This window comes from Labrus bergylta, chromosome 14 (genome assembly GCF_963930695.1).
Source record: "Labrus bergylta chromosome 14, fLabBer1.1, whole genome shotgun sequence".
Lineage (NCBI taxonomy): Eukaryota > Metazoa > Chordata > Actinopteri > Labriformes > Labridae > Labrus > Labrus bergylta.
The window spans coordinates 17,198,232-17,212,500 of record NC_089208.1 but is presented as its reverse complement, the minus strand read 5'-3'; the positions used below and the strand labels follow the sequence as shown (position 1 = coordinate 17,212,500).

Below are 14,269 nucleotides of genomic sequence, written 5' to 3'. Positions count from 1 at the left end.
TTGGTACACACGTGACAAATCTCAATCATTGGTTAAAATAGAATAGATAGCCAGTGGATAGATAGAAATATATATTTGATTTAATTCAATATTTAACTGAACTGAGTAACATATCTTCAGCTAACAATGTGCGATGGTGAAAAGTAGCCCTTCATAGAAGTTAACAATATAATGACAGAGCTTTTCAAACAGCCCCTGAGTGTTACCAGAAATAGCAAAGTATGTGCAGTCTCACTAAAGGCCGTTGTCTTGTTGTAGTGATGTTATGGTGCATCATCAGTTTGCATTAATTACAAGGGCTCTGTCTGAGAGGTCTTCTTCATACAAAACATGCATAAAACATGACATAACAGCACAGATGACTAACCAGCTCCCTGGTGTTGGCATGGCAACCTGCAGAGCTTGACTGTAAGTATAATGTGTCTGGATAAATCTGAGCCTGTCCAATTGCATGGCTTGTCTTTCTGTGTTGTCTAACTGCAAAAAAAAAAGGAGAAATATACATCACAGGAGTCGTTCTCCTTCTCAGTCAGTTGAAAATGTCTGCACTCTGCCCTATTTTCTGTTGGTTTGACTTTCAGACACACAAATATTTTACTTGTGCTCAGTTCTAATTCACAGTCTGATATTTTTCTGCCTTTTTTTTAGCTGTTCACACACGTCAGATTTGTTTAGTTTTTTTCTGTTAGCGAAGTTAATCAAGATAAATGCTCCTTAAGGAATATAATAAAGGTCAGGGTCTTATTGCTGCCGACTGCTGTCCTGCATCTGATCTGAAGTAGAAGTCTGTTGTATCCCTGCAAAAAGTTGTTACTCGAGGGGCTCAAAACTGAGCCTAACTCAGGCGAATCGTGTGTCAGCAGCAAAGCATCCCCTGCTGGACCGATCTCACATTGCTCAAGGCCAAACTGGGATGTTGTACACAAGTCATCACGTCGTAATACAATACTTTGCTTAAAAGAAGCACGGCCACAGAGTCACCACAATGAGAGAAAAAAAAAACAGAGAACATCACTGCAACTTTACTGACTTTGTGGCTCTGCATCACTGCTGCTGTTTAAAATGAAAGTCGAGAGGAACGGTCTCATTGATTGTACTGCATGTACACGTTACGGTACCATATTCTTGCTCCAGCACCCGTACTATTCACACCTCTTCCAACCGTGCCAGGGCTAAGGTAGTGTACCGTGATTAAGTACAGTTTGGAGCACTCAAGCTAGTCAAACAAACTTGACTTTGGGGGTCAAACGTGCTTGGGCAAGGTACGGATTGCATGGTGTGAGTGCTGCTCAATTTAATTTTCTAGTAAACTAGGCTACTTCAGTTTGTATATTATTTTTCAATTTCACAATAGGACGATTCTGTCTCCTGGGTTGATCTATTAAAGTTGCTGTAAAGCTTAATTCAAACCTTCACTGCTTTCATTTAAGAGATGCACTCCTCTTGCAGTTGACCCAGAAGAGTTTCTGCTCTTTTCCAGGATGAAAATGTCCATCTGACGATCTAAACTCACATGTTTATCTACAGTTGTGTATCTACAAATGTGTGAGATCTCTCAAGTACATATTAAAGAGAGCCCGTTTCAAGGAATTGAAAATCGAAGAAGCTGTAGGAGTTTAAGAAAGCACCTAAAAACAGATAGCGTTAATACACTACCCCCTCCCTGTCAGACACCCGACCTCACAGAGATGCTGAGATTACAAGTCCTCACCTCAGGCTTTGTTTCTCATCATCAGTCAGCCGCCGTTACATAACTGCTGTCTGTGTGAATGTGTGTGCACTAAGAGAGTCCATTTAATTTACACAGTGCCAGATTTGAGCAGAAGTTATCTTTTCATGCAGAGCAGGTCTAGACACTACTCTGGTAAGAACACACACTACCAAAAAAAAAAAACCCTCTTCTTACAACATTCAATTAAAAATGAAGACAAAATGAGGCTGTTTGACGACTTATTTTCTTGTGAGCTTGCTTTCTTTTGTAACATCTTAGAAAATGAAGCTGCAGCTTCTGATTCATGCATTCAGCCTGTAATTTCGTCTTGTACAATTACTGTCTAATATTCCCTTTTGAGTGTGCTTGAATAAAATAAAAATGATGGTGCCATGAAAGATTTATGTGCTTATGGAGACTAATGGTTGCTGTTACTCTTTTTGCATTTGTACAGCTTGCGAAGCTGTCATATTTACAAAGTTTTGACTAATTAAAAAATTGGACGAGTGTTTGTTAGGCTGCTCTTTTCCTTTTATTTTCTTCTCACACGTCTTCCAATAAGCAATAAGACACCTCATTATGCCTCCAAGAAGTTGGTAGCAATTAATATTAATTTAGATAAATTGATTTCCAGAAATAAAGTGCCATCTAAATATATCAATAAAGTCAGCGACTGATGATTCCTGTAGGATTTCATATTGCCTGAAAGCTGTGCAGCTTCATTCTTCAGTTTACTGTTTAAGTTTTCTGCAGATTTAATGAACCAGTCAAAGCGGGCTGCCTGCTGCACCCAGCTGGCCTGCTTTAAAACAGACCCCAGTCAGGCTAATCACCCCTCCCTCCTCTCCTGAATTCATTCATACAGTTAGGGAGCCACACTGACAGCAGCAGCGAAACTTCCTGCATAGACTACCTATAAAGCTGCACTAATAAATTCCCACAGGAAGGCTTTCCACTCTGTAATTTGTTTACTTGCTGCAGAGGCTCTAAAGAGTAGCAATACTCTTAAATGCACTTATAAACACACACACACACACACATACGAACATATACACACACATTATTGCCCCTGAGAAAGACTTGAGAGTGGTACTCAGGGAAGAATAATTATAGATGGCATTGCATTTCCTGCTCTGCACAGTGAGCAAGCAGTGTTTAGCCAGGAGGGTCCGCTTACTGCACATGTTTACACCGTGGCACTGTTTGGCAGCAGCGTCTGATTATTGTAGTGTTTCTGAAGTCAGCGGAGGAGGTACAAAAGTGTGGCGCTGTGGGGCCTGTTTCATGCACCTGTAGCCTGTTTCTTTAGTATGTTTCCCCCACTGAAGCTCAATGACGTTCACATTTAGGCTAGCTGATACCAGAACTTACAAAAGCTTTCACATCCGCTCCGCATATTGAGGAAGTTATCTACTCAGTATATCTTCTTCCGTTTTTTTTCCCTAGCTCTGAGTGAAACTGCATGAAGGCAATGGCGTGCTGTTTGTTATTGACTGTTAGCCTGAATATATGTGTAGTTACTGCATGGTTATGCATGGAGTGCGGCTCTCCCTGTACCTGGAGCTGTTGTATTTTTTTAAATGTTTTTACAGAGAATAGGTTGTAATTGAATATTCCTCCCTGAGCCGGCTGTGAAAGCTCATTACCTGCCCCTCCGCGCCAAAGAGTTGAGGGAGAGAGAACAGGGACCCTCAGGGAGAGAAAAAAAAAAAGAGATTGATTCAGTTAAAATCTGACATTAAAAGAAAGGAAAGCTGAGATCTAGAGATCCAGATGGATGACTTCTAGTTCGAGTGTTGCTCCACCATAAGCTGCAAGACCAGCTTCAGCTTTATGAAACGTTTTAGTCAAGGACTTTCTGCTGACATGTAACCTTCTCCTGGAGGAGATGTGTGCAAGTCTTCCTGTTGTTTAAGTGTTGCTGTGCTACTTATGTGTTAGCAGTCAAACTAATCAGAGCTTTTCACATCCATTATGTGACACCAGTTCTGATATCTAGACCTCGACAGCAGTGCAACACATTCTAAATATAAAATTGATGGAAATCGATTGCTGACATGTTGCTAGCTTTGACGGACATTTTACTTTCTTATACCAATTTTGCACTGATGTTGAATGTAACCTTTAACTTACCTGAAACCAGTAGCCTATAAAGGTTGGCTGTACATCAGTGTATCGACGAGCAATCTCTCAGATAGCGGACACAGCATTTTTAGCATGCCGCGTTTCAGAACAACTAGTTCCAGTTCCACTTTATTTTTGTACCATTCCACCCAAATCCATGTAACATTCATGCAGTGGAACGAAATGGCATTACTCTAGAAAAAGAAATCCGGTGGGCTGAGTCGAATAACGTCACCTTCCTCTCCCCTCCCCCTGCCGGCATCAGTCTCGTGTTACTTTGGCTTTTAATTAGTGTAGCTCTACGGATGAGTCTTGTACCATTCACTTCACTTGTGAATCAAAATGCATTGTGCAAAGTGCTACACATTTCTGCTGCAATTTTATTTTCATTTTGGTCGTTTAAAAATGTGATTTGAAGTTTTAAAAAGACTTCTAGATATTTTTTCTAAACAAAGTATAACGTTGTACATTCAGCTGTACTCATGTTTAACCGATCTCGAGTGTTTTATTATTTAATATTATTTAATAGTTTACTTGTCTTGATTAAACTCGATTTAAATGTCAGAGAAGTTGGCCTGTAGGTAACATGTTAGGAAGAAAATGGAGAGAGAATTGAGAAAGCAATGGAGGATGGAAAAGAGGGAGGGAAGCAAACAGTGAATGAAAGAAGTGCAGGTTGATGACGAGAAGAGAGAGGCAGAGTTTACCTTGTTTAATTGAAGCTAGTTCAGTGCCTCTTGTTATTCTGGCCTTGTACATTTCTCCACTGTAAGCTGTGCAGAGAGACATCGACAGACACAGTGATGGAGGGAGGGAGGGAGGGAGGGGAGGTAGAGGAGGGGAGGGGAGGCAGAGATTGCTGCAAAGAGAGAAAGACAATGTGATGTGACATGGTTGGAAAAAGGGGATGAGGTTGGGGGGGTTAGAGCTATCTTGTAGGAGTTATCAGGTTAAGCCTCCCACCAGCGGCTGTCGCCATGGTGATACCATGGTAACACCATGGTAACAGCCAGGTGTTTAACTAGGAAGGAGCAAGGCCTTGCTTATGTAAAGGTGCTTCCTGCTCTCATTATTTCTGACTCCCATCTGTCTCATTCAGATTCATTCTCAGGTTTTGTTGTGAGAGTACATTCTTTTATAAACAAGCGTGTCAATCCGACATTCAACAAATGCATGATTTATGATCAGTTCGCATTCAGTCTGTAAATAGTCCAATCATACTGAGTGTAGGAGTGTTGATAATTCTGTGATCAGTTGGAAACAAGAGGTCAGTATTCTCTGATTCCATCTTTTGAAATGAATTTCTTTATTTTCCCGTGAGAAGGGGGAAAAAAATACATTTCAATGATGTCTTCTTGAGTTTATCACACATGGAGATTTGTTTTAACCATGTTCTAATATTTCATAAGCCAAACATCTAATGGAGAAATGGATCACGGGTTTGTTGACAATGATAAATGTTAGTGTCAGACTTTTTGCTTGTTTGTTTACAGTGTTTTTATGGATGACGGTGACACTGTACATGTGATCTCTCATAGGCAGATTGTAAACTGTGTGATTGACGGCTCACTGTTGAGGTCAATGTGTGAACTGGCCTAGCTGTTTTAAAAAAACTATATACAAGTGTGTCTGTGTGTGTGTGTGTGTGTGCGCGTGTGTGTGTGTGTGTGTGTGTGTGTGTGTGTGTGTGTGTCTGTCTATGTTTATGTTTTTGTATGGATCTTACATTCTTAAACCTATAAGCTGATTTGATAACGGGCTTACACAGATCTATGTCACATCCACGGGCGTTAGCTCTGTTACATCACTGCAGCCGCCTGTGTGTGTGTGTGTGTGCGCGTGTGTGTGCGTGCGCGCGTGTACTTGCGTGTGTATGTTTAAATGTTTGTGTTTGTGTCACTCAGCTGAGTGGGTTAGAGTGGGTAGAGGGCTAACAGACGTTCGGCACATGGAAACACCCTAGGAACAATGACACACACGTGCTTGTGCCATGCGGGCACTGCAGGCGAGACACACGAAGCAAAGGCGCCGAGACACACACGGGCACCCACGTAGGCATGCACACATGCACTCACACCTACACACGCACACTCATGTATGCAAACACACACACATACACAGACTTTGCTCAGAATCAAATTTAATTAATAAGCAAATGAATAGAAATTCATTTAAAACATCACACTGTTTATTGTGTATGTTGGTGATTTAGGATGAAAGAAGAAAAAAATCTGTGTGGGACTAAGTTCAGCAAAGTAAAGCTAATCAGATGTAAACAGTGAGTTTGTTTAATGCCTCCTCTCAGAAGTTTGGGTGACACGTTCTTATTGTTTAATTGTCATTTTAACTGTTCAGTGGCTCGCTGTAACCTCTGTGCAAAGGGGATAGAGGACAGATGTCTGCTCTATCAAATGTCACTCATTGATTAAGTACATTTGTCTTTCTCACTGACTCCTGGGATACGCTTTTACCGCAGGTTTTACATTTTCCAGCAATTTGTAGAAGTGGTTCTTGGTCGGGTTATTTTAGCACCACTTGAGCCAAGATTTGTCTCTCTCATTCATAAATAATTGTCAGACTTTACTTTATGTCTGAAAGTAAGGGTTTAATAGTGTGCAGGAAATAATCCTAAAAATGCATAACAAAATAAAAAACTTCCAAAAAATCCACAAAATTAACCTACGTTTAAAATCTACATTTAAAGAGGTTATTGAAAAATGTAGATGGCGTCTATATTTGGAGTTTATATGGAGAAACCCAAGAAGTTGATGGCAAATGATCTTGTTTGAAAGCTTTAACGATGATGAGGTGACAAATGGCTTGTAAGCAGCAGAATACTGAACCAAAGAAAAATAAAAGGAGAGTAAGGCAGACACGAGAGGAGAGGGGGAATAAGAGGAAGTTGTGGAGACAGATGGTAGTTGATCCAGCGGAAGGACGCTCCTCAGGGTCCTCATATCCTACTCCTGTTTCCTCTTAAATAAGTGAACTAGGACCTGCATGCCTCCTGATTTGAATGTGTTAATCTAACATATGAGACAGTAATGCGTCACTATAATGTTTCTCATGTTTTTCTTTGTCTGTGTTGCAGATAAACCTGCGGCTTATTTTGGTCAGCGGGAAGACGAAAGAGTTCCTCTTCTCTCCCAACGACTCGGCAGCGGACATCGCCAAACATGTTTATGACAACTGGCCAATGGGTGAGTAGGTGCACTGAGACACCTCTGTTTGTTACCAGCAAAGACAGCAGACAGACAAGCAGCTCTAACTTCATTCAAGTATGTAAAAGGAATAAAATAACAATCAACCTCAGATGATCCAGGCATTTATCTTTTTTGGGGAAGCATATACAGGTCACTCACCCTCGATTTAATCGTTACGTTTCTAAGTTTTAATTGAAGTCTCATAGGCCAATTTTAACAGTGATATTTGGATTCTGATAACCGAGTGTTATTTCCTCACCACATTGTGCATAAATAGAATGTTGTCGTCTTTCTTTTGTAATTGATCACTCTGCATACACTAATTGCTAACAGTTTAGCTGCTAAAGAACCTGGACAGCAGGTGTTCTGACTAAGCTACGCCACAATTTCTATAACACAAACAAAGGCAGATAAAAAGCGAGATGAAAACCAAACCCTCTGATAATGACTTACATGTAGGCGTGTGTGGCTGTGAGGGAGTGTGACAGTCTTTGCTGATGAATAAAAGTGAACTCCTTGTTTCGGCCTGATTATCATTGCATACAGGAATGTGGGATCGCAGTACAGCCACCTCTTCTCTGTAATACACCCACTCCCTACATGCTGCTTCCTCAGGGTCGACCTTACACCACCTTCAAATATTAACAGACTGTTGCCTTTTTCCCACGATGCTCCGACTGTAGTCTGGTTTATGGGCAGCCCACAGTGCATGAAAAACTATAAATTACGCTGACGGATGCAGATTCTACTTTGACAAGAGGACTTTTCCTTACACTCCAGTCAGTTTTGGAAGCGCCCCGCGTTCCTCCCAGACAACAAGTCTGAACCCTGTGAGACCCGGAGCAGGTTCTCCGTCAGCAGCAGCAACACCCTCTGCTTAGCCGGACACAAACATCTGGCGGCCAGGCTCTGCTGCCGTCTCTGTTTTTCTCTGTCAGTTAATGCTCTCACATTTGTCCTCGGCTCTTCCCAAGCCACACCTTGCATTCTTCAACTCTTATATTCTGTAATCCATTCCACAAAGCCATCTTATTATACATTCTGCATAAATTATCTGAAATTAAGGCTCTTAGATGTCTTAAAATATCTTCAGTGCGGTTGTTGGTGGCCTTTTTATTTCACCATACAAATCTTTTCACCACATCGTTAACCCTTCATTTATGTAGTGGTTTCAAATGTAAAGCTTTTCATCATGAACTCAGACAGAGCCCTTTGAAGAGTTGATGCATTTTGTCCCTTAAAATTGTGAATCTATTGTCTTTGACCTTTCAGTAGCAATATTTTATTTAAAAAACTTCGTTAGGGGGCGCTGGTGGCACAGTGGCTAGTGTGCGCTCCCCATGTATGGAGGCTGTAGTCCTCCAAGCGGGCGGCCCAGGTTCAAATCCAATCTGTGGCTCCTTTTCCGCATGTCGTTCCCCCCCCCCCCCCCCCCCCTCTCTCTCTCCCTGATTTCCAACTCTATCCAGTGTCCGATCTCTCCAATAAAGGCACAAAAAGCCAAAAAATGAAATCTTATTTACATCTTGGGGGCAATACAAAGGTTGAGAAATGTGATTATTGTCCCTGTTGTTTCTCAGATTTTAAATTAAAGATTGTCAATATTTTTGATTAAGGCAAGGCAAGTTTGTTTATATAGCACATTTCAGCAACAAGGCAATTCAATGTGCTTCACGCAAGACATCAAAAGCATCGAGCTGAAGGGAAAGAGAAACATTAAGCCTGATTAAAAAGAGAACAGAGAGAAATAATGTGGACATTTGGTTGCTCTCTATAACTCTCTCTTTCCATCCACCTCTTCCTTTTTTTCAGACTGGGAGGAAGAGCAGGTCAGCAGTCCTAACATCCTGAGATTGATCTACCAAGGCCGTTTTCTACATGGAAATGTAACATTAGGAGGTGAGAAAACACAGAATGTACTAAAAGAAAAGAAAAAAAAAAATCCCATATGTGCTCACGTGCACACAAAAATCTCAGCAGTGTGTTGCTGGAAAGTGCTTTGCTGTTCTCATCCCTTTCCTGCGCTGCAGAACAGAGGTACCTCAGTGCTCCGGACAAGCCTGCTTTGACTGAGAGAGAGGGAGGGGAGAGGAAATAGAGAAAAAGAGGGGAAAGAGGGTGGTCAGGAAAAGGGCAAGACTGGCGGTGGCAGTAACAGCACAATGAAGAGACAGAAAAACAGTGTGTGGGGAGGGGGGAGGGGGGGGTTATCCTTTTAGGCTTTACTTCGCCTTTGACTTTCAGGCTTTTAAGAAAACGTAGCTCAATTATTTTGACTAGTGTCTTTTCAAGGTTTGATGGCTGCCCATGAGCTACTGTCATCTATGTGATTATTCCCAAATCTTTAGTTTGACATATTTGCACACTGACACAGAATGCTCTTCATGAGGTATTTAATTCAGACAAAGTTGTTTTGATTGATACATACATAGTTTGAGAGTTAAATTAAAACTGAAATACAACATTATTCATCGACAATTTAATTAGCGATGATTCATTCAGGAAAAGATGTAACAGTAAGGGGTCAATAGAGTGTCATACTGACTCCCTTGCAGCTGAATGTACACCTTAATTCATGGCTACTTCATAAAGAAATTACATTTTGATTGTTATTTTTTACTGGAGGGATTACTGAGTGTTTTTAATAGGGAATGCAGCGGCTCGTAAACTTCTCAGAAAGGAGGAAATGGCTTTAGCTACAACAGTCAATCAGCCTCTGTGAAATAAAACATCACTTCCGTAGTGGTTGCATGCTCTAGGCGACAAAATGACCTCACAATAAAAGATTTGAGACATCAAGCCACAGTTTAGTAATTCATGATGTTGCTTGAAAAGAGTTAGCTGCTCTTTCTATTGGAGCTGGATGTAGCAGAAGTTTGACAATTACAGAGAGCTATTTAAAAAAAAGATACTGATGGTTAATGACTTTGCAAAGACCCTCATACTGTAGCTCACTGAATAACCTTTATATCCTGTCTCTCTGTCTGTCTCTCTCTGTCTCTCTCCCCTGCCAGCTCTCAAACTGCCCTTGGGGAAGACCACAGTGATGCATTTAGTTGCCAGAGAGACTTTGCCTGAGCCAAATTCCCAAGGTAACCAGCTTTCTGTCTCCCTCCTTCCTTGCAGCGGACCTTTCACACGCCAGGCTTTAAACGTTCTGCTCCGGGGGCCATTATTTATTTCTGCACATAGCTTCTGTTTTGGAACGTTAACTGGTGCAAATAATTGGCTCTCTTAAGTGTTTCCCTAAGATACAGCATGGCGTGCAGAATATACAACTAATAAACCCTCACTTTATGAGGTACACCCTGCTAGTACCTGCTTAGGTCACTCCTGTCTTTAGATTTGCCCAAATTCTTTGTAGTGTTTGTTGAACACGGTGCTGGGAGTGATTCTCTGAGATTTTATTCTTCCATGACATACTCACATACATTTGCTGCAGATTTGACGCAAATCTCATGTTCCATCCCAGCTCATATATGCTTTATTGGACTGACACCTATGACACATTTAGACCAAAGTTTAGTGAACGTCATGGCTCAAGGAACCAGCTTGTAGCCTCTGAAACTCTCAAACCATGCACCTCCAAACATTCAAAGTTCATAGTCACTAAAAACATGTTTCAATTCTATTCAAATATTTGATGTGGTCATCTTGACTTTGCTGCCACGTGATTGGTTAATTCAATATTTTGGTTAATAAGCAGCTGATGGAGTCCAATTGATATTAACAGGACAAATAGAGCATCTTTCTTTTAGCCCTCCACTTTGACTGTGTAGGATCAGTGTTTGCTATGATGATGATGATGATGATGGTGATTGTGTATAACTGTGTATAACTGTGTGTGTGTGTGTGTGTGTGTGTGTGTGTGTGTGTGTGTGTGTGTGTGTGTGTGGTGTGTGTGGTGTGTGTGGTGTGTGTGGTGTGTGTGGTGTGTGTGTGTGTGTGTGTGTGTGTGTGTGGTTTTCCAGGTCAGAGGAATAGAGAGAAGACTGGGGAGAGTAACTGCTGCGTCATCCTGTAAATAAACACCTTCGCCGCTGGCCCTCCATCATTCTTCTCATCCGTTCTCAACCCCCAACATCCTGGACCTTAAGAGCTCGTCCCCTGTCCTGGACGGATATGCTTACAGACAAATGCACACACACTCTCTTCTTGTATTATATATTTTTTTCATACCCCCTCTCTGAAACTCACACTTACATAGAAAGACAGCAGGATGATCCAAGAACAGATTTGGAAGCATGAAATTGTTCAAAACTAAATGAGTTGATTCATTGTTTTGTACGTGATTTGTTGTCATAACTGAAAATGAGAGGAAGGAACTGGACTTTGGCTGTGTATTTTCTTTTCTTATTTTCTTCTTAATGCACACCGCCAGCCTTTTGTTATCCTCCTACACACACAGACAAACACAAACCTTTTCTAGTCATCCTCAGCAGGTCTGGTAAAAAGTCCGTTTCTAACTGGCTCCTCGTTCTCTAGCTGGATGTCATAATAATGTAGTGCCCAAGTTTGTGTGTGTGTGGCCTTGTTTTCTCATACAGACTGCTGAGAATTTTAACCACTAACACCCTAGCATACACACACACACACACACACACACACACACACACACACACACACACACAGACACACACACACAGACATTCAAACACCATGGCATCCTGTCTACACATCCAACCATATGTTCCTGTGTGATCTCCCTCGGTGCAGCAGATGAAGCTTAGACGTGCCTGATCAGATAACTCAAACAAGGACACACACATACACATACAGTAGATACACACAGACGTGCACACACACACACATACACCTGTGTCCTTTTTTAACTGCCCTCCTCTGTGTGTGCCTTTAAAGGTCACAAGGGAGAACTCTTTTCTGTTTTGTCTGCAGAGCACTGTAGAGACGAAGCACGTCCATCTTTCAGTCGTCATATTTTAGCCAAACAAAGCCTAACAAACAAACAAGTAAACAGACAAACAATCCGCGGTGGTTGTCTTGTTTGGGTTATTTGTTTGTCCATGACATTTGTGACTGTGTTTTTGACAGTCCATGCATATTACTGACCGACCAGTGTTGTGATTAGAATACGTCATGTCAGTTCCCCCCTCCTCCTCCTCCTCCTCCTCCTCCTCCTCCTCCTCTCTGATAGGAAAAGCCTCCTATTTGTGCTCCTTTTATAACAGTGTTGTGAAGGATCTCTGTCCTGGCAGTTGCTGTCCAAGCAGGGAAATGAAAATGTTCCTCATTTGTCTTACTTTGCGCTTCTTAATCCCACTCTGCATTAATAAATCCATTTTGCACAATTTAAGCATGTGCTCCATCAGATTAATACAAACGTATACGAGTTTTATTGTTTTATTTTATATTTTTCAAAAGGAAGTGATGCTCCAGACAAAACTAAGGTAACGTGTAGAATATATTTAATATGAATCTTATATAGGACATGATGACTCTAGATCTTGTTGCTATACAGTATATCGGTGTGTAGTCTATGATTGTGTATACGGTTAGCTTCTAGCCTGTTCACAGTCACTCGCTGACAATGTCTTGTGCTTAGCAGCAGCAAAAAAGACCTCCCTAATCATTGACGGACTGTACTTTTATTTTCTTCTGTGCTCTTTTATTATTATTTTTTTCAGCTGTTTATAATTTAATGTAATCCCTTTTTTCTTTTGTGTGTTAATTCTTTTTTTTGTTTTCAAGAAATGCGTTGTAATAGCACTATAGATCTTTCAAAAAGAAATATTGTTTATATTGATCAGGGTTCAAATCTGTACAGAGATAAACGTTTTCAAACCAATTGTAAATAGCACTAATACTCCCTCTACCCTCTCTGAACTTTAAAATGGGATACATCTGTAAACTAAATAAAGGTTATTGAAGTGCACAGCTTCCTTTGGTCATTACATATCTCACATAATCCATCACACTGTTGAGTATCACATGAGTTTTACTGCCTTTAAATGTTTTATCAGCAATGACTTTTAAGTATTGCTAAAGGTGTAATTCAATAAGCGATGAAGTCATTAGATTAATTTATTTAATAAATGAATAAAGTAGAAGAACTTTCTGATGAGTTCACAGTCAACATGCTGAAGTGATGATGAAGTGTGTTGGTGAGTCATCAAACTCTGCTGAAAAGTCTTTAAAGGACACCCTTTGTCAGATAGTGATTGTTATTATTCATAAGGAATGAAATGCCATTTTTCTGTCTATATTGTTACAATTAATGTTCCTATACTGCCCTCTTGTGGAGAAACATGTCATTTCATTTAGTAATGAAGTAATCACGGTGATCCTTTTTGTGCTCTTCTCCTTTATTGCTGAATATGTAATGGGAATTCTCCCACCTTGACCATTTCTTTTGCGACCAAATTTTGTCAGAAATGAACTCTTATCAGGAAAACTTACATGCGAGTATAACTGGATCTCAATACGTGAAAAAAAAAAGGTTGGTTCTGTCTTATGATAAGTTTAATTTCCCATGATAGCAGAGTGAGACTGAACTTGTTTTTACAATCTCTTTTTAAAACCACCTTTGTTACTTAAATTTAAGTTGTTGCTATTTAGATTTAACCATTTTGTGTTCTGTTATTTATAGCATTGTCTTTAGTGAAGGGTTCTTCAAGAAAACCTGAAGCCCACTTACAGAACAAAGTAATTGTATTGGTTCAAATTACACAGAACGGTAGTCAGTAGTCATTACCTCAATTTATTAGTTTACATATCTTTTTATTATGCTTTGGACTTAAGTCAACACTAATGCCACAGCCTTTCATCTTTACCCAAAGCAGGTATTTTAAGGTTGTTCTAATGGTTTGGTAGTCATCATAGGCCATAACATCGGGTACGTCTTTGACATTGTTGTGTTAGAACTCTGATACAATGATATAGCATGTTATTTGATTCCACTCTTGGACTGTGGGGGCTTTGTCTTCATATTCATATTCTACTTGCCTGTCCACAAATCCTATAGTAGGATATACTTCTTTGACGCTGAACTTATACCCTTTGCTGTAAATGTTAAATATCACAGCATTGTTATCTCAGAACAAAGCCCCTTGACCTTTTCACTCCGTTTAGACCATATAGATAAACCACACACTTCTTGAATACTAAACTCACACTTACTTGCCTAAAATACATTTCATGAATACTTGAAAGCTCAGATTTCCCTTTACTTTGAAACAAACAACATCCCTGGGATCTCTCCCTCCGTTCTCTG

At 40.4% G+C, this 14,269-nt stretch overlaps 1 protein-coding gene across 2 annotated transcripts in view; it reads left to right on the top strand.

Moving 5' to 3' along the window:
• ubl3a (ubiquitin-like 3a) overlaps window positions 1-12,931 on the top strand; it is a 33,997-nt gene extending 21,066 nt beyond the window's left edge. For both annotated transcript variants that reach the window (XM_020644077.3, XM_065962734.1), the window contains exons 2-5: window positions 6,927-7,035; window positions 8,851-8,937; window positions 10,053-10,130; window positions 11,010-12,931. In XM_020644077.3, coding sequence (XP_020499733.1) covers window positions 6,927-7,035; window positions 8,851-8,937; window positions 10,053-10,130; window positions 11,010-11,062 — 327 coding nt within the window. In that variant the 3' untranslated portion in view covers window positions 11,063-12,931. The remainder of the gene's footprint in view (window positions 1-6,926; window positions 7,036-8,850; window positions 8,938-10,052; window positions 10,131-11,009) is intronic.
• The last annotated feature ends 1,338 nt before the right edge of the window (window positions 12,932-14,269 follow it).